The sequence below is a fragment of the Agelaius phoeniceus genome, chromosome 2 (genome assembly GCF_051311805.1).
Source record: "Agelaius phoeniceus isolate bAgePho1 chromosome 2, bAgePho1.hap1, whole genome shotgun sequence".
Lineage (NCBI taxonomy): Eukaryota > Metazoa > Chordata > Aves > Passeriformes > Icteridae > Agelaius > Agelaius phoeniceus.
Window position 1 is genome coordinate 90,310,450 of NC_135266.1, and position 24,125 is coordinate 90,334,574.

Genomic DNA, 24,125 nt, shown 5'->3' on the forward strand with positions numbered 1-24,125 from the left:
GCTGCAGGAGCCCGGCTCCCGGGGCCCTGCCTCACTCCCGGGCCCAGCCGGCCCCTTCCCGGTACGGCGGTTCCCGCGGCGGGGCGGGCCCGCGGCCCCACGCGTCCCGGGGGCGGGCGGCCTGCGCCGCTGACGTTGCCGACAGGGGCCAATCAGCGATCGCGGTGGGCAGCGCGGGGGCGGGCTGGCGGCGGGCGCGTGCGCCGGGGCGGCGGGGAGCGCGGCACGTGCGGCGGCGCGCGGGGGTCCGGCGGCGCGGCCATGGGGCGGAAGCTCGATCCCAGCAGGAAAGAGAAGCGTGGGCCCGGGCGCAAGGCCCGCAAGCAGCGCGGGGCCGAGGTGGAGCTGGCCCGCTTCCTGCCGCCAGGTAAGTGCGGCCTGCGCCGGCCCGCCGCCGCCCCAAGGCGCCCGCCGCCGTCTGACCGCCGCGTGTCTTCCCGCAGAGCCCGAGAGCGGCAGGAAGAAGCTCTCCAGTCACGGCAGAAGGAGGTGAGGGGGGCGGTGCGGCGGGCCGGGGCGGGCGGACCGGGCCGGGGCTGATCGGCGCTTCCCCTCGCGATGCAGGGCGGCGAAGAGGCGGCTGGCAGCGGGCGGCGGCCCGGCCGGGAGGAGGCCGCTCGGAGGAGGAGCAGGAGGAAGAGGAGGAGACGGAGAGCGGGAGCCCCCAGGTGAGTGGGAGCGGGTCCGAACCGGGCTGACGGGCCGGCGGTCCCCAGTCCTGCTTCCCCACGGGCGCTGCCGCCACCATCCTTCTCTGGCGCCGTTTTCAAGGCAGGGTACACGTAGAATTTCATTATTTTAAATCACAGAATCCTAGAGTTTCCTGAGTTGAAAGGGACCCACAAGGATAGTTGAGTCAGCTCCTGGCCCTGCACAGGACCACCCCGAGAATCACACCACGTTCCTGAAAGTGTTGTCTAAACTCTTCTGTCTGAACTCAGACAGACTTGGTGCTGTGATCACTTCCTTAGGAACTTGTTCCAGTGCCCAACCACCCTCTGGGTGGAGAATCTTTTTCTGGTATCCAACTCAAACCTCCCCTGACACAACTGTGATTGCTGTACCCTCGGGTCCTGTCACGGGTCATCACAGAGGAGAGATCAGTGCCTGTCCCTCCTCTTCCCCTCATGAGAAGGCTGCACCCTGCAATGAGCTCTCTCCTCAGTCTCCTCCTCTCCAGGCTGAACAGACCAAGTGACCTCAGCTGCTCCTCACAAGGCTTCACCTCCAGACCCTTCATCATCTTGGTCCTCTTTTGAGTTCTCTCTAATAGATGATAGCAATGAATCCTATCTGATTTCTGGTGGCTGCCATGTCAGGAGGCAGTGTTGTCTGAAGAACTAGTCAAAGGTCTCTCTTCTGCCTGTTAAATCCATTTTTTACTTATCCTCCATTCACAGCAAGGTTGTTGCAGGCTGCTTTTATGGCTGAGGCTTTTAAGTCTTTGTGTTGCATCTTGCGTAGCCCAGGAAACTTTTAAAGTAGAAAGAAGGAGGGATAGACAAGGATTCGGGGCAGAGGGTACTGCAATATGTCAGAGCAAATACCATAAGAGTTTTGTGGCAGTGTTTTAATTTGGTAACTCCTGCAAGGTCCACTGGGGAGAGGTGAGAATATGCCTGGCACTTTATGAGATGCAGAGAGCAAGCAGTCCCTCCCTCTGGACAGGCAGCTCAGGATTTGGACTAAGGCCTTTTTGTGTAACAACTGGAAAAGCAGAGCAGCTGATTTTTGGAAATAATGCCTAACTTTTGACTCCGTCTTCTGCCTCTAGTTGAAGAGCAGTTGTCCCCACAGAAGGAGAAACGTGCTGTAAAAGCAGCAGGACAAACTGCCCGTAGCCGTTCTGGCTTCAGTGATAGCAATTCCAAGTGGCTGGCTCCAGCCAAAGCCAAGAAAACCCAACCAAAAGGAAACCATGTGGAATTATCCAGTGATGGTGAGGTGGAAGAGGGCTGGGAGATGGAGGACGAGGAGGATGGGAGCAGCGAGGAGATGGTGGATGATTACGGTGCCTCATCATCAGAGGAAGAAGAGGTAGGAACTTCTTGCCCTTAATTACACAGGAAATATTTGGGTGTTGTTGGCTGAAAGGTCCCCTTGGGCCTGGGGGGAAAGGATGGCTTTAGTGGCAGGGGGTGGAGAGGTGGTGGGGAACTTTCCCCTTCTTTCCTTCACAAGAATGATTTCAAGTTTAGCAGCTGATTCCAGCATAACATTCAGTGCTTTTGTTTGTTGTCCCTTTTAAACAGAGCAAGTAAATTTCACAGATGGTGAAAGCAATGGTGGGAAGCAAGGGGACGACTGTGGTTGTTTTTTGATTGATTAATCTTTTGTCTCTATTTAGCTGCTGCCTATTGAAAAAGCTGCCCTGAAGCAGAAGCCTGAGAGGTGAGTGTGTAGAGCCTTTCCTGGGTAGATGAGGAGCATGTGTTGTTATTCCTCTGTCTTTTGTGCCATTTAAGAAATGGTAGCTGAGAAGCATCTGTGTGATCCTTTGTCCTTAGGGAAGGCCTCAGTGAAGATGACAGCGAAGAGGAGGAGGAGGAGGAAGAGGAAGCAGAGGAGGCAACCAAGCAGAAAATGGGACAGAAGGAAGAAGAGGGCCCAGATCTGCAGCTCAACCTGGATATAGATGAACAGTTTAAACTGCCAACTAGTGAAGAGATTGAGAAGGAGGATATCCTTTTTATCTGTGACATCCATAAGCCATGTGCGTGATGCAGCACGGGGCCTGGATACAACCAAAGAGTTTCACTTGGACTTTATCATGCATATTGCTCAGCAAAAGTGTCTGTGCATGACAAGGTATTTTTAGCTGAGCTGTCCTAATAGATAGTGTATAATGCTGTGCTTCTGTATAGCACAGTTAGGAAATCTGTGACGCCCTGTATGGGGCTTGGAGCCTGCCCTAATTTCCTTTCTAGTCCTAAATACATATGGATCACTTATTATGTGGTTTGTTCCTCTCTACCCTGATTTTCCTGGCGGGTGCTTGTGCAACCCATTCCCAGAGTTTCTAATGACAGCAGTTCTAGCTTCCAAAGTGCTTACTTCTGGACTTTGGCAATTTTCATTTCCTGCCTCCCTTCTTACTCTCCTCTGTACCATTTGGTTGCCCTTGGAGAATTTCTGGTCTCTTTTTGTGCTGCAGGTAATGCTTTCAGTATTATAACACTTCTTTTGTTGGTTTTTTTTTCTATATTTCACTATTTATCTAAAGTAATTCTTTTAAACACTCTCTAGTTCTGCCTTGTGAGCTTTTTTTGTCTGGTTTAATCCCTTGAACCCTGCACCTGCTGAGCTCTGATGGAAGCAGTATTCCAGCAGAGCCTTTCTGGCACAGGCTCTGTTGTGCCGCGCGCGTCCGGCACCGCTCATTGTACTTGTAAAGAACCACTGTGCAAGTTCCTTGGCTGTTGGTGATTCCTTGACGGTGTTCCCACCTGCTGAGCCCCCCGACCTGCACATTATTCACCAGCGCATCCAGGGCAACATGGAGGTGCTGCAGGACTTTGGGGCGAAGCGGGAGGAGGGACGCTCCCGGCAGGAATACCTCGCGCTGCTGCGCCGGGACATGGCCGCCTACTACTCCTACAGCGACTTCCTGCTCACCAAGCTCATGGACATCTTCCCTCTCCCTGAGGTGGGATCCTGCCCTGCCTGTAGCTGACCAATGGGGGTTTGGCTGCCTCCCTGAGAATCCATTTCTGTCTCTGTTCTCTGTCCCTTCCAGCTGGTAAACTTCCTGGAGGCTAATGAGGTTCCGCGCCCTGTCACCATTCGCACCAACACGCTGAAGACACGGCGGCGCGACCTGGCCCAGGTGAGGAGGAGCCAGTGGCTGTGCCCTGAACTGCCTGTCCCCCAGAGTGGTGTCTCAGTCCCTTCTCCTTGCCTTGCAGGCTCTCATCAACCGTGGTGTGAATCTTGACCCCCTGGGGAAGTGGTCCAAAACAGGACTTGTGATTTATGACTCCACTGTGCCCATCGGTGAGATCACCTTTACCTTGCAGGGCTGAGCTCACCCGCTCCTGCTTCCCTTTCTCTCACATCTCATCTTCTTCTGTTCTGCCTTCCCTGGCCAGGTGCCACCCCAGAGTATCTGGCTGGACACTACATGCTGCAAGGAGCCTCCAGTCTTCTCCCTGTCATGGCGCTGGCTCCACAGGAGAACGAGCGCATCCTGGATATGTGCTGTGCCCCAGGAGGCAAGACCAGCTACATAGGTACCACCCTGGAGCCTTGGGAGGGATGCTCTGTCAAGTGGGAAGTTTCCACTGGTCCACACAGAAAGGGGGAATAGAGGGGGACTGAACTCAAGGAAGGGAGGGGGTGGCTGTCACTGGAGACAAAGGCACAAGAGGTTTTCAGCCCTTGCTGGTGTGTTTTGCCCTCTGGCAGCTCAGCTTATGAAGAACACAGGGATGATCCTGGCTAATGACAGCAGTGCTGAGCGGCTCCGGAGCGTGGTAGGGAATTTGCACCGCCTGGGAGTCACCAACGCTGTTGTGAGTAACTGCGATGGACGCCAGTTCCCCAAGGTACGTGCCTGTTTGCAGTGCTCACCCAGAGCTGCTGTGCTGTCCCTTCAGTGAAGCTGTGCTCTCCAGAGTCACCTGCCACAGCGGGATGAGCAGAGCTGCTGGGGAGTGTGGTTGTTACTTGATACAGAGGCAGGAAGGTGGACAGGGAAGAGGGAGAAGGAGTGTTTCCTGCCTTCCCAGTCTTTTGGTTCCCCTTCTAGTGTTGGCCTTGTTTTGAGTCCCCACCTGTGAGCATAATTCCAAACCTACATCTGCCTGTAGGTTCTTGGAGGGTTCGACCGTGTCTTGCTTGATGCTCCTTGTAGCGGAACAGGCGTCATTTCCAAGGATCCTGCTGTCAAAACCAACAAGGTGGGTGGCAAGTGCAGACTCAAGTATGAGTCATGAGAGGAAGGCCTTTGGGGGCAGCTGTGTTCTTGAGAGATACCAACAATACATTTTTCCTTTTCTTTCTGATTGTGTGTCATGTACCAGGGCTGTGTGTTGTACTAGGGCTGGTTTTGGTATTCTGCAGAAGACTCCAGACTGTTGTACATTATATGTGCTTTGCTCTCCTGTCATTCCCTCATCCACAGTAGAGGCCTGGATTGCTTCCCTGTGCCTGTGGCATCCTAACCTTTGTTTCTCCCTCAGGATGAGAAGGATATCCTTCGTTGTGCCCACCTGCAGAAGGAGCTGATTCTTAGCGCCATAGATTCGGTCAATGCTGCCTCAGAGACAGGGGGCTACATTGTCTACTGCACTTGTTCCATCATGGTAAGTGCCTTCTACCATCATCTGCTGTGGTCACCTCCTCCTCAGGAGATGGTGGGTTTTGGATCCTAATGCTTGGCCTCTGGCAGGTGGAGGAGAACGAATGGGTTGTGGATTATGCCCTGAAGAAACGCAATGTCCGTTTGGTGCCCACAGGCCTGGACTTTGGCAAGGAAGGCTTCACCAGGTGTGTGCTAGGTCACAAGCTGCATGTGTGACTGCTCCTTGGTGGCCAGGCTTGAGCAGTCCTCACCCCTCTTCCTCCTCCAGGTTCAAGGACCGTCGTTTCCACCCGTCCCTCAAGTGCACGCGGCGTTTCTACCCGCACACGCACAACATGGATGGTTTCTTCATCGCCAAGTTCAAGAAGTTCTCCAATGCCATCCCGCAGGCACAGAAAGGTGACGTAGTGCTGGAGCTCAACTGAGCTGGCTGGGCCTGCCCTCGCAGGCTGCTTCCCCTGCAGAAGCCACTCTGGTTCTTCTCACAGTGCCCTTCTCTCCTTTCAGATGAAGAGCCTGCTGTGGAAGCGGCAGCTCCGTCCGCTACCCCTGATACCATCGTCACAGAGCCTCCGGCAAAAAAGAAGAAACTTGAGGGCTCAAAAGCTGACAAAGAGCAAAAGCTGCCCCAGCCTGCTTTGAAGAAGAAACATTCATTGCAAGCACAGAGGAGACCCCTGAAGGCTGTGCGGCCCTCTCCCAAAATGATGCGACCTAAAGTCCCTACCAGGAAGAAGAAGCATAGAGTGAAAGCGAACGGACAGTGAGAGGAGCTGCTTCTCCTTGTGTTGGTCCCTTCCTTGGAGAGCAAAGGCTGCTGCAGCTCTGTGTGTACCTCCACTTTGCTGCTCTGTGCAGATCATCTCTGCAGCTCTGAGCACCTGGGACAATGACAGCCCCCTTTGCTCCTTTCCCTTTGCATCAAGGACTGGGGCACTGACCCATTAAAAGTTTTATACTCTTGCTCAAGTCTTGTTCTTTTTCATTGGAACACGAAATACAGAATTCTGCTGTGTCCCCTTATTCCTTTGCAGCAGAAACCTCTCTTATTCCCAGCGGATGCTCTGGCATTTCTGGTGTCTGTCCTTATTCCCTACAACGGGGTTGTTTGTGAAGAAGCAGTGGGAGCTGAAATCCTTGCTGCCTGCATGAAGGCTGTATTGTGTGGAGCTGTCAGCTGAGTGTTTTGTCTGGGCAAGGCTCTAGCCCAGTGCTTCCTAGTTCCCTGTTGTCATTTAGTTCACTCTTGCGACTGCCCCCATTTCACCATTTTTCTCATCCCCAGCAGTCTCTCAGTTCTTGGCCTCCCCAACTTGAGCAGGGATTGCTTTTGGTTTGTGGAGCTGTACAGTGAAGTTCTTTTTGCCTTTGTGCTCACCCAGCTGCAGCTGCTTCTCCTTGGGACACAGTGGTCTGGGCTGTTCCTGTTTAAATGTCCTGGTCTGCTGCATGTGAGGCTGCAGCTTTCCACTCGCTATGGATGCCAGCAGGCACAGAGTGATCAGCAGAGACTGAGGGAACCTGCTGTGATGGGTGCCCAGGGAAACAAAACAGCACTTCAAAGACATGAACAGCAAAAAAGGCCTAATCCTGTTCTAGCTCCTGGGCCCATCAAACCTGGACTGTGCTGGTGGATTCTCTGCCCACACTTTGCTGGGTCACTGGCAGCTGGTCCTGAGGCTTGTGATCTGTCTGCTGCCTGGTTCTCAGTGCTCCTTTCCTGCTTGCAGCCTAGCCCAGCTTGCAGTGCATGCATGCTGGGATTAGCTTAATGCCAGGCCAGGACAAGATGGTGGTAATTGGGAGTAGGGCTCAGCCACACAGGCACACTGACCAGCAGCCAGTCTCCGTGTGACTGGCTCCTATTTATTCCTCTCTCCATTTCCCATGCTCAATTCTCCCTGATTTAGCTTGATGCCTCTCTTTTGCCTCCTTCAATCCTTCCCATCAACATCCCATAATAAGTTTTGCTCCCATAATCTTCCTTAAAATATTGCACAATAAACTTTACACGCTCCTGCAATTTCCCTCAAACATCCCACCACAGATCTGCCCTTTCCCACAAAGCCCATGATAATGCTACTTTTTTATCAGTTGGGAAGTTCCTGGCTGAAGCCCTTCAAGGCTGCACTTGAGTGATTGCTGTAATGGTTGTCTCTCAGTGTCTCAGGAGCCCTGGTCTTTGTTACAGACTTTGGTTATATTCTGCTTTTTAGGCCTTATCTATCTGTGTGTTTTATTTACTATAACCCTGTTTGGAGTGGAGGGGGGAACTGACTTTATCATTTTGTGTTGAATAGCCATTAAACAAATATCTTCATAGTTGAAAACTAACTTTCCCCCCATGCTTCCCCATGTGAATTAGGTCAGGGAGGAGCCTCTGAATGCAACTGTCTCACTTTGAGTTTGTGTATTGAGGTCTGAATTGTTGGATACAGATGACCCAAGGGAAGATTTTCGGCGTCTTTCAGAATAATTAAACAAATGCTAGTTGCAATAGCACCCAAGGGAAAGAATTACTGCTTCAATATTGCATTTCTAGTACCCCCCATCTGCATAAAGGCTGTAAAACTGGGAAATATTCAGAGAAGACAAATGCACCCTAAGTTTTGGCGAGAAAAGCAGCAAGAGCCTCTTTCAGCCCTGGGCCTGTCCTTTTGGGAGCAGTGCAGATCTGTCCCCGGTTGTTGCTGCCGCCTGCTGAGGTAACCATGTGAGTGTGCAACCTCAGCTTGAGAACCACTTTATCCTGATAACCCCATCAGCAGGGATAGAGTTTTCCTGGCTGGGATCCCAAGGTAACTGTCTGTTTTCCAGCAAATGTCCAAATTATGGTTGAATTCCAGCCCTGTAATGCAGGAATAGCTGCTGCTTTAACTGTGTCAAGAAAACTTCTCTCTTGCTGAGCATTGTTCCAATCACTTGGCATGCCTGCAAACCTTTTTTTATAGCTGGGAAGAGATGGGATAAATTTTCATCTCTCTTTGGTGGTCTGATCTGCTCTTGATTTCAGCTGTTGCAGTTATCACTGCTCAGAGAGATAATGTTGAATGTGACATTGAAATGCCACCACTGAGCTTCAGAGGCAGTAGTGGGGATGCAGCAGCTGGGGACAAAGCTTGGTCGTTTCCTCTGCATTCTGGTACAAGGCTGTGGTCACGTCAGGCTTGTGCTTGCAGCCATCTCCTTACTCTGGGAATCTTTTGTTACCTGAAAGCTGAGATTTCTGGAGAATGTGACTGCTGGATCATCTTTCAGTACCTTCCTTTAATGTGTTTTAATATCTGAAAGCTGCTGATAATGAGGCTTGCAGGAGCTGAGACACAGCAAAGCAAGAACTGAGGCAGAGCACGGATTGAAAGCAGATCTGAGGGGTAAAAATGCTGTCACAGATTAAAAGCTTGTTGAGAGGAGTCGTGATATCTGTTCCTCTGTGCTGCATGCTGTCCTTCTCCCCAAACTGGGAGTCTGCTGGAGAAGCCTTATCAGGGCACAAAGAAATCAGCCAGCTGGCAGCTCCTGCCCTGCAGGCTCCAGCAGTTCTCCTCTGCACACTGGGAGAGGCAGCCCCTGCACTGCTGCACCCTTGGGCTGGTGCAGGAAGGAAAATGACTTCTGGGGACAAGAGTGTGTAATGGAAAGACTCCAGTAGTGACGGGGTCAGTCGCTGACTCCAGTGATGTCATGTGCTGTAATGTCTGTTCCCAGCTGGGCAGGCTGCCTCTAGCTGCATTGCCTCATGTCTGCCTGTATCCTGAGGAAGGGGCTGAAATCCTGCCCTGCACATTTCAGGGACATACTTGGGTGTGAAATCTGGATCTTCCTGCACACACTTCATTGCACATAACACCCAGAGATACAGACACTTTTGTAGGGGCTGGATCCACAAATGGCCAAAGTCCCATCGGTGGGTCTTGCTTGCCCATCCCGGCTGGGGAGGATGTGGAGAGCTCCTGGGGAGGATGTCTGCAAGTCCCACCTGCCTGATGGGGTCAGGGGGGAAATGCTGGGGAAGTAAAGTCACTTGGGTCCTGGGCTCTAGCACTGCCTAGAGCTGCCTTCTCATGAAGACCTGGCTCCAAAACTCCCTCCTGGACTGGTGTTTGTGTATTTTTAGAAGAAAATGCATTCCCTCCTTTGCTGTTAGACAGGAACATTTCTGTGTGTTACATGTGGCCATCACCCAGCCACTGCTGGCAACCGCTCCTCTGCACCAATTCCTCCACATTTGCACCCAAATCCAGGCAGCTGACTGGGCTGATGAGTTTGCTAGGCCCAAAAGTCATGTGTGCATTGCAACACCTCCCTCTGGTTGTGGATAGAAGCAATTTTATGGGTCAGTTTTAGTGAAGAATCTTGGAAGTTGGAAGACTTGGAGAGTTTACACAGAAATACTTCAGCAGTGTTGTGCGAGGGACAAAGTACCACTGAGGTACTTGGGGGGAAAGGGGAGCAGGGAGATGGGGTACAGACACACCAAGGAGACGTGCCTTCCAAAAGCAGCCTCTGTGAAAGCTGTGGAGCTGATCTGGACAGGTTTCACCTGTGAAGTACCTTTGCAAGGAGGATGTGTTAGCTACCAAGAGCTTCTGAGATCTGGGAGAGGAGGAGCATCTCAGCCTGGTAATGGATGTTACAGCTGGGCAAAGGCAAAGGGGACAGGTGATTTTAATAGGAGTTTGCAGCTGGGAAACCTACCTTGATTTGCCCATGGAGGATAGTGGTAGAGGCTTAATCTCTTTTTACTGTGCTGTCAGCAATTAGAGACAGAGTCCCACATGAGTACCTGATCTGAACTACAGGAATTTGCACTGTCTGTTTTGCACAGGCTCAGAAAATGCAGTACTTCTTCCTTGGCCTTGAAATCTGTGGAAGATAAATACCACCATGTTTGCAAGTAAGTGTCTTTTTTCACATTGGCTACAGGAATGATTTTAAGAGCTGCAACGAGCAGCTCTGCATGTCAGCAGCTGCAGCCCAGCAGTGCCACTGTTGACCCTGAGCTGACAAAGTGGGAGCAGGAGCAGTGGGAGGGTCTGGAGAAGTGCCAGGTGTTAGGTGAACCAAGAGGGGAAGATGAGGAGAAGGAGCTGTTGTGCTGCAGTGAGATTGAGGCCCAGAGGAGGAGTGCTCTGGTCCCCTGGGTAGCAGGATTGTCTCCAGTTTCTGGGCTTCTGCAGGAATAACTAGAACAAGTTGGCCCTTGGCCCCAGCCACCTTCTGCATCAGTAGGAGTCCTTTACCCCAGCAAGTATCCTAAGCAAACAAAGTTAGAGAAAAAAGGAGGCTCCACATTGCCTCCTGTCCAGAAGGCAGCAGGAGTGTTGGTGGGAAGAGGTGCTGGAGGTGTGTAGCCCAGTCCCTGCTGTAAGTGGGGCTGTCCCAGCACTAGCTCACATCTCTGGGTTTGCACAGCTGGGCCCCAAGAACCACCACAGACAGGGATCCCACCACCTGCTCCAGTGCTGTGTTGGCCTGCTGGTAAAAAAAGCTTTTCCTGATGGATGGCATTTTCCTTCCTCCACCGGCATTTCATTAATCAGCTCCACTTGCTGGGTTTCCCTGGCTGGACAGGAGAGGCCAAGCAGAGCTTGGGCAGGCACTTGCTGCCAGTTTGTGGTGCTGCTCTCACCTGTGCTCTTCACTGGCTGCACATAGCAGCAGCAGATCCCCCCAGTCTGACCTTGCTTGCCCAGGTGCAAGGGTGTGGAGGGGTAAAAGCAGGAGTGGTGAGGGGGGAGGATGCTGGCACAGCTGCCAGGCACGCAGGCAGGCTGTGGCAGCATGGGGGGCGGGTGACAGGACGTGGCAGCAGGAAGGAGGGAGTCAGCGGTGGCTGAAGGTCACATGCTGGGAGGTTTCCGAGCTGGAACTGTCAGTGCTGTTTCAAAACAAGCTTCTTGACTGGGATTCCTCTTGTCCATCTGTCCTTCTCTTTTCCCTGGGTGTTTATTTGGCAGCATTGCTGTCAGGCATATTGCTCCCTACCAGCTGCTGTTGCAGCACTGGTTTTTGGAAGATGGGGATCTCTTCTGCCTGCCCATGAGGAAAGCCTTCCTACCCTCCTTTCCTTGGATAATAGCACTGCTTGCCACTGCTCAGCCTCCCTAGTCAGAGGCAGAGCAAAGGAACATCTGCTTGAGAAGAGGAAAAGAGTTAAAAAGGAGATGACAAAGAGGAAAGCTCACTTCTTCCCCAACCTAAGCCCATCTTGGAGGGACTGAAATCCAATTGGGTTCCAGTGGTCATGGGTGTCATGGGCCAGGGAGGATGCAGATGGTTACTGGTGGGAGAGGAAGTATTATAATGCATTGTATTATAAATGCACTTGGGGGCTGCTGTGGGGAGCCCTGAGTTGTGGGCAGGACAGGGGAGATAGGCAGGCCACAGGATACAACTGATGCTGGACACAGCAAGGCAGGAGAGGGGAACAAATTTCATTTGGACTGCTCCCAGGTCACGATGGCAGAAGAGTAATGGAGGATGGAGGAGACCTGTAGCCCTGGAGGAGAAGCAGCAGGGGACATGTAATAGGCAGACTGTCAGTCAAGACTCACAAAGCTGGCCATCCTCAGTGGAGCCGGGAAGTTCCTGGCAGTGTGGATTGAGCCATACCCCTGATCCCAAGGGAAGGGCTGTAGCCCCATGGAGCACGCCCAGCTCCTTCCACAGAGCTCAGCCTAGTGTGGTGCTGGGCATCTCTCTGAATTCCATCCCACTGCTCGCTCACCCCTTGCCGATGGCTCAGCTGACACATCAGACGCCACTTTGTGCAAGTGCCACGTTCGGCTCAGCTCCTCAAGTCCTGGGAGAACGGGCCAGGAGCACACAGAAAACAAGGGAACACAGGTGTCCACAGCCATAAAATATTTATGTAGCGATCGATTTGTGCGCAGTCTCCTCCCACCGGATAATGGGGTGAGGGGCGACGCCAGCGCTTTCTGCAGAATTCACCTGGAGTGAATGCTCAGGGGGTGAGAGGGAATGACCTAAAGTAGGTTGAAATAAGGGACATGAAACAAGAGCCGAGGCTGCTTTGTGAACAAGGAAGGAGGAAGCCGGTTGCAGGCCAAACATGATGTCTGAGAGGCTGCCTCCATCCACACAGCCTCCTCTGCCCGCTGGCTCGCCATTGTCCAGCGGCAGCTGCCCGTAGGCGGGCTGCGGGCACAGGGCTGTCTTGGGGGCTCCAGAGAGGATAACGAGAGGCTTTGGGGCGCAGAGGCAAAATTATTCCTTCTTTAAGGAGGGCAGCTCTGGGAAAGCACTAAGTTCTACGAAAAAAAAAAAAAAGAATAAAATATTAAAAAGGAGGCAGAAGCACACTGTGTTGCGGCTGGGCTAGTTACGGAAATCGTAACAGGCGTGGCTTCAGCTAGCGTTGCCGGAGAGGGACTTCCCTCCAGGAATCCTGCTGGCCCGGGCCGCGTCCCTTCGCCCCGGGGCGCACCGAAGCCCTCCGGGGAGGCCGGGCCGCCCCTCGGCGGGGGGAGAGACGGGGCCGGCAGAGGAAAGGGAGGTTCTGCCGCGTCCCCTCCTCTGCTCGCTCCGCCCGGGGCCGGCGGCGGGGAGCGGGCGGGAGCGGCTCTCGGCGCCCGCCGCCGCCGCATCCCCGCCGCAGCGGAAGCCGCGCCCCCGCCGCCGGGGCCGGCCGGGCGCATCCCCCCGCCCGGCGCTCCCCGCCCCGTCCCGCCGCCGCCATGAACCCGCTCTTCGGCCCCAACCTCTTCCTCCTGCCGCAGGAGCAGCAGGGGCTGGCGGGCCCGGAGCTGCCGCCGCCGCCGCCCGCCGCCGAGCCCCTGGGCGGGGAGCCGCCCGCCGGCCCCTTCCCCGCGCCGCCCGCCGCCATGGCCCTCCGCAACGACCTGGGCTCCAACATCAGCGTCCTCAAGACGCTAAACCTGCGGTTCCGCTGCTTCCTGGCCAAGGTCCATGAGCTGGAGCGGCGCAACCGGCAGCTGGAAAAGCAGCTGCAGCAGGCGCTGGAGGAAGGGGCGGGCGGCCGCGGCCGCGGACCCCCGCGCCGGGACCAGGCGGTGCAGACCGGCTTCGTGGGTCCCATCCGCACCCTGGGGCTGGGCCTGGGGCCGGGGCTGGGGCTGGGCTCGGCCCGGGCGCTGGGGTCCCCCGGCTCCCGCCCCGGGGGTCCCGGCCAGCCCTCCGCCTACTCCGCCGGCTCCCGCTTCATGCCCGGCACCATCTGGTCCTTCTCGCAAGCGCGGCGGCTCGGCCCGGGGCCCGAGACCACCCTGGTGCAGGGACCCGGCGTCTCCTGGGTCCACCCCGACGGCGTGGGTGTGCAGATCGACACCATCACCCCCGAGATCCGAGCCCTATACAACGTGCTGGCCAAGGTGAAGAGGGAGCGCGACGAGTACAAGCGCAGGTGAGAAGGGGCGGCGGGAGCGGCATTCCCGGGGGACCGAGACTGTCGCTGCAGGGATCTGCCCGGTGGGAGATGTGAGGGGGAAGCAGGGAGGGAAGGCGAACAGTCCTGGCCGGACTTCTCGGGAGCACGGGCTGTAGGCAGCATGGGGCAAAATGTGGACTCCCGAAAGCATTTGTTTGTGCCTGGGTCTCCTCCCTTGGCGCCTGGTGTGCAAACCCTCTCGGGATGTTCCTTGAGCATTTTTCCATCTTACCAACCTGGCATAAGGGACTAGAAATGCTTTTCCAGGCAGGGAAAGAATAACTCTAGGAGCTGTGTTTTAAAGCCAAGGGGATCTGGAAATGCTCAGGAAAGAGGAGCAGCCTAAAAGTAGGTGAGGAAGGTGGACATGCAGTGGTGAGCCGGGTTTGAAGTGGAGAAGGCTGCTGGGAAGGAAAGAGTTCTCTGGATGTGTCAGAAGGTGTGGAGAAGCCCCTCAGCAGGGTGGCTGGCCTCTCCTAGGCCCTTTCGCTCGCCAGCACTCTCCAGCTGGCCCCTCGGCAGCAGAGAGCCGAGGCAGGACACCCCACTCCTCGGGGGCTTTCCTCCCGACCCAAAATAGCTGTGGCCTGGCACGTGCCTTGGAGAAGGGTGAAGCAGAATGCAAAGCTAATCTCTTGGCCGGTTCTTCTTTCCCGTGCAGGGTGGCCGCTGCTCTCTTTGTGTCAGGCCGGTTTCCGAGGCTGCTCCCGGATCCGCACGTAGGATGAGCTCAGGCTGGGCTGGTGTGGCTGGGTCAGGGCAAGAGTGGCCCTGGTGACTGACACCACCCGAGCCACTGGTCTGGGGCTTTACAGAAGTCACACTGTGACGCTTTAGAAGCAGTTAGGAAGTTTGTGATTCCACACCAATTCCCCATGGGAGCTGTGCCACCGACCAGTTCTGCATGGCCACGGGCTCCAGTACCAGGATGGAGGCTGGGGTCCAAGTTGACACCTTGTGCTTTTGGCTTTATAAGGTTTAGGCTGAGCAAACTTGTCTCTCAGATGCTCCAAAGGCACTGAGCAAGGCACATGGAAAGGAAGAGTTGGCATTTCTTCTTTCCCACCAAGTGCTGCATGTACCTAAGACCTTTTATTATTAAGCCAGTGGTCAGGCTCCTTCTCCAAAGGGGAGCAGCACTCCTTGCATTGCATTTTCAGATCAGAGAGTGGGAAGCTGGAGCCAGTTTTTTGGCCAGGAAAGCTTGAGCCTCAAAGTGGGTCAGCCAGAGGGAACCAAGTTGGGTTTGGTGGTGCTGCTGAAACTTTGGGAGAACGGAGAGCTGAGCAGGGTTGTCCTGCTCTTCCCAAGAGCCTTCAGGGAAGGCTGCAGAGGGGGTGACAGAGGGACTGCTGAGGGTGAGATGGGGGGGCACCACAAGCTGCTGTGAGCCAATGTTATTGGTGGGATCTATTTTTGGAGTATGTTACCAGGAGCTGGGGGAAAGCAGACCCCACCCCCAGACCCTATCCAGGACTGGGAACTTTGTGACGGGTACAGGCAGGTCCCAAACAGGGGAATGGGACAGAAGGATTCAATTTCCACACCCTTCTCCATGCTGGGGGCTGACACCAACATCCCTTGGGAGCTGAGAGTTCCCTGCCACAGTGGGCTGTGATCTGCCACGGGGACAGTGCAGCTGGTGTCATGCCTTTGCCACCTGCCTGGAGACAGATGGAAGAGGCCATATTAACACAGGACTTCCCAGTTCTCTTACCCATTGCTTGGGGGCTGGAGCTTGTGCTTTGATCAGGACAGCGTTGCTGCATTGCTGCCGTGTGCCCCACAGCACTTGGAGCAGTGCAGCAGGAGCTTCTCTCTGGATACATTGGGCCTGGAATTCAAGTCAGGGATCCAGGAGGGCTGTGGGGGCTGTAGGGAGGGATGAGAATAGTTGCAGCAGCAGGAGAGAGGCTCACAGGAGCTGCCCTTGGGAGGAGCAGACTGAAATTAGGTGGCCTGGATAGGGGCAAAGGGTGCCTGTGAGTATCACACAGACCTGCTAAGCGCTGGGGATCTGGGAGTCTCGTCAGGTTTGTGCTGTCTGCTACACCTACTACTTGTAGTCACAAGTAGTTCTAATCCTGGATGTTGCAAGGACACCCTGGAGGGTTGGAGTGAGCTGCGCTACAACACTGTGTGTTAGACTCTCAGAATGATTTGGGTTGGAGAAGACCTTTAGGGGTTACCCTGTGTCCCTGCTCTGAGGTTTCACTAGATCAGGTTGCTCAAAGTGCTGACCTTGAACATTTCCAGTGATAGGCCATCCACAACTTCTCTGGGCAGCCTGCTCCAGTGTCTCACCACCATCATAAAAAACTGTTCCTTATGTCCAATCTAAACCTACCTTCTTTCAGTTTAAAACCTTCACCTCTTGTCACTGCAGGCAAAAGGTCTGGTACAAAGTCTCTCCATCATTCTTGTAAGCCCCCTTGTTTGTTAAAGTGCTTCAAGAAGGTTTTTTCTTCTTGTAATTGCCCTCTGAGGAGCTGTGCCAGGCTGTAGGGCCATCCCCATTGAGGTGAGCTCCAACATAGTTCAGATGTGGCAAGAGGGGGATAAGTGGAGCCTCAGCCTTGAGCAGCCCAAAGCCCCAGTGTACACTGACCCTGCAGGATGGGGTAAAGCACCCCTGTGGCAGTGAGCAGGATTTTAAGGATGGAGGAATTGTTGATTTTTCTCAGTGAACTTGTTGAAGGGACACACCTGGCAGGGACAGCACTGCATCTTTCCACATCCCTGGCTTTGGGAGAGCTGTCCCCTAGCTGGCAAGGTGCTGGTCAGGTGTGTGTGCAGCTGGGACCCTCCTGCCCTCGCTGCCTGCCTTTGGGCAGGCTGTTGCTGTGCAGCAGTGCAGGGAGGAGCCCCCTGTCCCCTTGGCACACGGGTGGCCCTGGGGCTGTGGCCGGGGCAGCCTTGCTTCCAGCTGGCAGCGACCTGCGGCGGCTGCGGGCGCAGTGCTGCAGGCAGGTTATTATTAGGAGTGGTGCATTGCAGGAGGGAACAGGGGAGAAGGAGCCAGGCAGGAGATGAGGGAGAGAGGTTTGCAGTGGATGGGTGCATGGATTTGTCCCTGGTGGGGTGAATTGCTGTTTTCCCCTGCCATCTAAGCTGGTGTGTATGTGACCTGCACTCATCTTCCACACAGCAGTGCTGTGAAATGAACTCTTACCAGGATTTGCAGCTCTGCTTTACGTCCCCAGTGAGTCTGGGATATATAGGGACCCAGAGGGAGGCGGGGACCAAAAAAGAGGCAGTGCCACACCAAGAAAGATGCTGAAAATTTTTTTATTGTGGTGGAAGACGTTTTTGTCCCTGGGGAGGGAGGCTTTGTTTGAGCAGTTCCCATATAAGGGCAATTGTACCTTTTAACTTTCTCCTTTCTTTTCCCTTCATCTCTCTTTCCCCAAAGGGATGGGAACATTCTTTGATTCCCCTTCTGAAGCTGTGATATGGATCCAACACTAACATGAGGAGTGCACACTTTTGTCCTTGTTTGAGTAAGGAGCAGCATTGCTAGCTTTAAGAGCTCAGAAATTCACAAACCAGGGCTCTCCCACGTCGTCCAGATACCCTGAGATAACAAATGTGAGGGCTTTTCATATGCTTTCTGGCCTCCTAGACCTTAGGATTTATTGTTCAAACTTGGTGTGGGTAAGTGAGAGGAGAGATTTTTCACATCCTTTTGCAGAGTCGCAGTGTCTGTGTTGGTGCTTGCAGGCATTAAATAGAAACCAGACCTCACAGCACCAGGAAGAGCCCAGCTCTGGTTGCTATCCCACAGTGATCTCGCTTTCTCAGAAAAATCTGGCTCTCCCAGAAGAGCCAGGAGCTGGGTAAGAATGCAGCAGCCCTGCCCCATGCTACACAGCAGCACATGCCAACCCCCTGATCTATGGGATCATCATTTAGCCAAGGGCGGCACGGCTTGATGGCCTCCCAACAGACCGTGGGCTGGGCCAACACTGCAGTGAGACCCAAGAGGTTGAGCTCATGCACTGAAATGTAATATAATAATTGCTAGGGGATGTGTCTTTGCACAGCAAGGCTGGGCGCCTTGCAGCTCTGCTTTTTGCAAAGCTGCAGAGCCCAATACCCACCGGACAGCCCGCCATAAAGGGGCACAATCCATCCTGCTCCCTTGTGGGATGACACAGTGTTCTTTAATCCAACCTGGTACGCAGCAGTAGAGCCAAGGAGTCTTGTGCCCCTGCCCAGGCAGTGTGTCTGCCCTCTGCATTGGGACAGGCAGAGGAGCAGCCCTTGGTGCACATGGTGGTCACTCTCGCTGTGAGCTGGTTCGGTGTCAGGATCAGGGTTTGTGCTTCCGGACAGCCTGAACTGCAGCACCGCAGATGCACACAGAAGTGGTGTGGTCACAGAAGTGATGCAGATGGGGGCAACTCCGCAGTCCATCTGCAGAGCTGTTGTGAGGGCTGGAGCTGCTGTGGCCCAGGCCTCAGAGGGAGAGGCCGATGGGCTGTGAGAGGCCGTGGGTGTGCGGCCCAGCTGCTGGGCAGAGCCTGTGGTCGGTGTCCCCAGCTCCCCCCAGCACAGGGCGGGCCGTGGTGGGTGGGGCAGCGTTTGTGGCTGGGGGGACGATGGGCTTGGCAGCTGCCATGGCCCGAAAACAAGAGGCCATGCATTCCTGGGCACGTTCTCCTTCCCGGGCCGGTGCTGTCGTGCCCCCCTCTCGGATGGCTGTGGAGTGAGCAGCTGCTGCTCCGTGCTCTCCCTTTGGCAGCCAGCAAGGCGAGGCTGATGGGATCTGAGCGGCGTTTGTCTCCCTAGATGGGAAGAGGAGTACACGGTGCGTGTCCAGCTTCAGGACCGGGTGACTGAGCTGCAGGAGGTGAGCCTGGCTGTTCCCCCTGCCCCTGCACCCCGGCTGCCTCATGCTGGTGTTGATTTGCACATCTCTCTCGCCCTGGCACAGGAAGCCCAGGAGGCTGAAGCTTGCCAGGAGGAGCTGGCCATGAAGGTGGAGCAGCTCAAGGCAGAGCTTGTTGTCTTCAAGGGACTGATGAGCAATGTGAGTCCCGAATCCCTCTCCAAGCCCACAGCAGTGTCCTACCCATGTGGCGTGGCTGTGTAGAAAAGCAGTTCCATCCAGCACTGGCAGGGTTGGTCTGGGGCACAGCGAGCAAAGCAGGGACGAGGGAGTAGTCCTGCATGAGGGGGAACATGGGGGCACTTATTGCCATCTGTCTTGCCTAATATTCCTCCCTTGTCCCCTTCCTGTGGTGCTGTGGGTTCAGAACATCACGGAGCTGGACACCAAGATCCAGGAGAAGGCCATGAAGGTGGACATGGACATCTGCCGTCGCATCGACATCACTGCCAAGCTGTGTGACGTGGCACAGCAGCGGAACTGCGAGGACATGATCAAGATGTTTCAGGTGAGAAGCGCCCGCTGCTGATCCCAACTCAGCCACCAGCTCTGGGGAGGAGAGATCCCAAAGGAGGAGGTAGAAGAGACAACACCAGCCCCCTGCTAGAGGTGGTGTGGTCACCCTTGCCCTTGCTCCTTCTGGTCCCCTGCTTTCTGTCTCTCTCGGGAGGACCAGGCAAAAGGGCACAGAGTGGAGGTGGAATGCTCCAGATGTTGCTTTGGACATCAAGAGTCCCCTCAACCTCTTGCTGACGTGTTGTGTTGGGCCCGGGGACCCCCCAGTGCTAGGGGAGCAGCTGCAGGAGGGAGACAAGTTGCTTGAGTGTCTGTCTCTAACTCCATCTCTCTCCTTTCCCTTCCCCTCTCCGTCATCTTCTCTCTGTCTCTCTTCTCTGTCTCTGTCTCTTTTCTCTTTCTGGATGTTGCTGCTTTTCTGTCTCGCTCTTTGTCCCTACAGAAGCAACTGGTTAGTTCCATTCAGTTGAGAAATTTTAAAAATTTTAAACTTTCTTTAAAAAAGGTCGGCCTATAAATATTGACATATTTCACCTTTTTCAGACTGTCTCTTTTTTCCTGTTTTGTCACTGTGTTTCCCTGTCTCTGGACTGGGGTGGTGGGTGATTTGAGTTTTTCTGCAGTAAAACCACATTGTTTTTTTCTCATCAAATTCATAGATTCCATCTTTAGTTGCTTAGCTTTAATTTTAGAAAATGCTAAAACCATGTTTTATCCATTGCACCCATCTTTAACCTGATCATAACGAGCCCATCTCTCTCTCTCTCTCTCTCTCTCTCTTTTCTTCCTTCCTTTCTTTCTGTCTTTCTCTCTTTCCCTGCCTTTCTGTCCCTCCACCATTCCTTTCCTCTCCATCTCCTGCCCACTCCCTGCTCCTGCCCTCGGACCCGGCCTCGTTTCTGTAGTCTCTGCACTTGTCTCCCGTTAAGGTCCCAGCCTCGGTGGGGCGGAAGCGGGAGCGCAGGCAGGTCAGCGACGAGGACACCTCGCTGTCGGAGAGCGATGCCTCCCGGAAGCCCGACGAGGAGGAGGAGGACGAGACCACGGCCATGAGTATCAATGAGGAAATGCAGAGGATGCTGAACCAGCTGTGAGTGCGGCTGCTGCGCACCTCTGCCCGTGCTGTGCAGCCAGGCTCCAGCACCAGGCTCCCTGCTGGCCCTGGGATGGGGAGGGCAAGGGTGGTCTGTGCCTTCCCTTCCCAGGTGAGATGAGAGATGCTGCTGTGGAGAGTGGTCACCCTGTGCTCTGTGGAACAGTGGGACTGACCCCCTGGGAGACCTGAGCCCACCTATGCCAAGAGTGGGAGCTAGTCCAGCTCCCCTCCTCTTGCCCCTCTTCCTGCTTTTTGGGAATCTGTGCCTGGATTTGCTGGGGCTCCTGACGATAAAACCAGCCCCTTCCCCATCAGCTGTTGGGTTTGGGCACACCTGAGTTCACCCTGGCCAGACCCCCAAGAGCTGCAGCCCTGCCCATGAGCAGGTGCAAGGCTTTGGCACTGACACAGCCCCCTGCCTGCTGTGCTCTCCTGCTGGGTGCTGACGTGCTGTTCCCTTGTGCCCAGGAGGGAATATGACTTTGAGGACGACTGTGACAGCCTCACGTGGGAGGAGACAGAAGAAACGCTGCTCCTCTGGGAGGACTTCTCTGGATACGCCATTGCAGCCGCAGAGGTGCAGGGGGAGGTAACGGTGGTGTCAGGGCCCTGAGGTCTCCTTGGGTTGGGACGCTCGATCCTGCCTGAGCCTGGGAAGATGCTCTCTCAAAGACCAGATTTCAGCCCCTTTGCCTTTGCAGGCCTGTACACGATGCTTTCCTACTTTTTCTGCATGAATACATTACAGCATCCTGTCGAGGTCTCCTTTTCAGAGACACGGACCTGTAGCCTGAGGGGTGTGCTGAGGGTGGGGTGCACACACATGGGGAGAACCACAGCCCATCCAGAACAGAACACTTCCTCTGGCTGGACTGGTCTCTGGTGATTCTTGCTCATGTTCTCCAGCCCACCTACCCACTGTGCAGCAAAACTGCCCAAAGAGGGGCCTTGGTGTCTGGCCAAAGCCCTTGTCATCCCAAATCTTTGGCCCTTGGCTGTCCCCTGGGGATGGGTCATGCTCAGGAATGGTCTGTGCTCTCCAAGTCTTCAATGCAATGCTGGGCTTGTTCGTGTTGATGTGGTCACTGCCCAGTGTGGCGAGTCCTGAGTCTCAAGTCCATGTTGACAGAATTGAATCCTGTCTTATTTGTACTACACTGTATATATTTCTTCCTCTTTTCTCTGTGCTGCCAGTTCTTTCTCTGATTTGTCTCTCTCTTGCCTTTGGTTCCTCATGTTGGATGCTTCCCTGCCTCTAAACCTGCTGTCTGCTCTCCTCAGCAGCAGGATGACAGCCTGGAGAAGGTGATCAAGGACACGGAGTCGCTGTTCAAGAGCCGTGAGAAGGAGTACCAGGAAACCATCGACCAAATAGAGGTGGGAGAAGGAGGAAGTGGGGGTGCCATGGCACAGAAGGGTGTGAAATGGGGGAGTGGGTCCCTGGGGGAGGGAGACACAATGCTGGAGCATGTCACTGGTAATGTGGGTGACAGCCCTCGGTCTGGCCATGCCCGCTGCCCTGCGCCACATGCCCTGGGATCATCTCTGCACCATTTCCCTTGAGCAGCTGGAACTGGCCACAGCCAAAAATGACATGAACCGGCACCTCCACGAGTACATGGAGATGTGCAGCATGAAGCGAGGCTTGGATGTGCAGATGGAGACTTGCCGGCGGCTCATCACCCAGTCTGGGGACAGGTGAGCTCCAGCAGGAGAGCCAGGACACCTGGGCTCTGGGTCTGAAGCCGGGGTGGTGGTGGGAGGGAGCTGAAGGACGTGGTAGAACTCCTGCCCTGCCCTCATGTGGCGTGGGGAGAGGGCGGTTCCCAGAGGCTGTTGGACGCCTGGCTGGCCTCCACAGAGGTCATGGTGCTGCCTCTGCAGAAGGCAGGAGACACACAGGAGTCACTTTTGACACATGAAGCCAGACCCCCCCCCTGTGGAGAGAGGAGCTGCCATTGTGCAGGGACGTCGTGTAAGTCCCCAAAGGCCTGTGGAGCCAGGGTGGCTCCAGGCTGGGGACCCCTGTGGTGGACTTCCACAGACCCCTTGGCCTTACATACCTTGTCAGGTTCCTGCTCTGGGCAGGCCCCTCCAACATCTCCCCCAGCTCTGCTTCATGCTCTTGATTGTTGTCCTCTGGAACACCCTCCCAGCACCTAGGGATTCCTGCAGACACACACATGCCCAAAGGGCGCTTCAGCTTCTGTCCTTCTTGCTCTGCTGACCCTGCCCACACCAAACTGGGTCCTTTCCCTCCCCCTGGGCAATGCTGTGACTGCTGCCCTTTACTGTTCTCTGCAGAAAGTCTCCTGCCTTCACCCCGACCTCCAACAGCGAGTCAGCCCCGAATGAGGAGAGCGAGGAATCCGACCGCGATCCCCCCAGCGATGCTTCCATCAGATAATGAGGGGAGGCCCGGCTCCCTCGGACCCCCTTCCTGGCACGGGGTTGCCTGAGTCACACCTGGGAGAGACTGTCAGGGACGTGGAACTGCTGGTAAACGTCTGTCGCCCAGGCTCACTCCCATTTTGGGGTGCTTGGCAGACCCCGCACACCCCCTCACCGGATACCTTGCAAATGGGAATAGCTAGATAGACCTGAGGGCCCTTGCCCGGGCTGCTCTGCCTTCAGCCCCTTCTTCATTCCCTTTCCCTGCTTTGGGTAAGCCGTGGTTCGGGCAGGGAGGCTCCAAACCTGCCACGGTGGCGTTCTGCAGGACGTGCTCCCAGGCGCCCCAGACCCACCTCCTCTGGCCTCCGTCCTGGTACACCTGACCTGCCCCTGCCCTCCCTGCGCTTCACGGAGCCCAACGAGAGCCGTACCTCCCTGCAAACTGGACCTGACACTGGTGCCAACTGGACCGAGCCCGGGGCTCTCCCTGTCCTTGCTGGTGGCCGGGCACCTGGCTGGCACTGCCCATGCCGTGCCGGGCACCCCGAGCCTCCCAGGCCTTCTCGGGGGCAGGGGCCGAGTCCCGCTCACTGTGCACTTTGCTTTGCTCACGTCTGTGTTACGGGGGCGAGGTCATTAAATGGGACGATTTCCTTTTCTACAGCTTCGCTGGGTGTGGCCTCTCCTGTGCTGCCGCGGGCCAGGCGGGGCTTGAGGCAGGGCTGTGGTCCCTCAGACGCCAAGCCTGCATCACTGGGTCTCCCATGGGAGTCCCAGGTGGGACAGTGGTGAGATCCCTGTTCTGAGAGCCACTGGCCCTCAACAGGCACTGGTGCTGCATGGGCTGCCTTGTTTTTAACCTGGAGCATCATCAATGCAGAGGCTGAAGGACTGAAAAATGGAACTGATCCTGGCTTGTGAACCTCTTCCTGTTTCCTGGTCTCTTGTGCCACACCAGGGCATCCCAGAGCACCTTCCTGCCTGCCCTCAGTCCCATATCCCACCTCAGTGTAACCGCAGTGGGGATCCCCTGTCACACCATCTCCTGTGGCATTTTCCTGGCTGGCTCCTCCAGTCATGGTGACAGGAGGCTGGGGCCTTGCAGGGTGTCAGGAGGGAGCAAGCAGCCTCCAGAGAGGCAGTGTGATCACTGAGAAGTGGACACAGCCTGCACAGCCAAGGCAGGTGAAGCTCTGGAGAAAAAATGCTTCCCACTAAAGGTACTGAAGAGAGGAGAAAGCACATGGCAGTAGAGTTTTTGGAACATCTGTAAGATTAGGTATGGAAGATAAAACGGGGGCTGAGGGATGCAGGAGTTTCTCTCTGTAGATGTGGCTGGGTGGCTGATGCTGCTGGGTGCTTGAGCTGGGAGCGCTGTGGCATCCATGCACCACGGCACAGTGTCCGTGTTGGGCAGGGTGAGGTGCTCTGCCCGTGCCTGCCCCGTGTGTTAAGGCATGTGTTGGCATTCCAGCAGGGGCTGAGCTGCCTAGAGCAGGCAGGGAGGCGAGTCCCT

The 24,125-nt window shown here is 55.2% G+C and overlaps 2 protein-coding genes across 8 annotated transcripts; both read left to right on the plus strand.

The window, feature by feature from the left end:
- The first annotated feature begins 187 nt into the window (after positions 1 to 187).
- On the plus strand, positions 188 to 6,265 carry NOP2 (NOP2 nucleolar protein). The gene is made up of 16 exons (XM_054654801.2): positions 188 to 367; positions 444 to 489; positions 565 to 668; positions 1,775 to 2,037; positions 2,348 to 2,391; positions 2,508 to 2,680; positions 3,447 to 3,646; positions 3,737 to 3,826; positions 3,906 to 3,993; positions 4,089 to 4,229; positions 4,405 to 4,544; positions 4,809 to 4,898; positions 5,181 to 5,303; positions 5,390 to 5,487; positions 5,571 to 5,701; positions 5,810 to 6,265. Exons 1-16 carry the CDS (start codon positions 262 to 264, stop codon positions 6,067 to 6,069), a joined length of 2,097 nt encoding a protein of 698 aa, XP_054510776.2. The 5' UTR covers positions 188 to 261; the 3' UTR covers positions 6,070 to 6,265.
- A 6,431-nt stretch (positions 6,266 to 12,696) lies between these two features.
- Positions 12,697 to 23,272, plus strand: IFFO1 (intermediate filament family orphan 1). Of its 7 annotated transcripts, XM_077174228.1 has the most exons (10): positions 12,698 to 13,688; positions 18,504 to 18,564; positions 18,649 to 18,744; positions 18,971 to 19,111; positions 19,562 to 19,624; positions 20,025 to 20,209; positions 20,684 to 20,804; positions 21,497 to 21,592; positions 21,783 to 21,913; positions 22,520 to 23,272. In XM_077174228.1, the coding sequence occupies exons 1-10, from the start codon at positions 13,003 to 13,005 to the stop codon at positions 22,620 to 22,622; spliced, it is 1,683 nt and encodes a 560-aa protein (XP_077030343.1). In that variant the 5' UTR covers positions 12,698 to 13,002; the 3' UTR covers positions 22,623 to 23,272. The 7 variants fall into 7 exon arrangements, with proteins under 7 accessions (XP_077030340.1, XP_077030343.1, XP_077030339.1 ...); XM_077174225.1 differs by lacking the exon at positions 19,562 to 19,624 and having other exon boundaries at positions 12,697 to 13,688; positions 20,684 to 20,792; XM_077174224.1 differs by lacking the exon at positions 19,562 to 19,624 and having other exon boundaries at positions 21,500 to 21,592.
- The last annotated feature ends 853 nt before the right edge of the window (positions 23,273 to 24,125 follow it).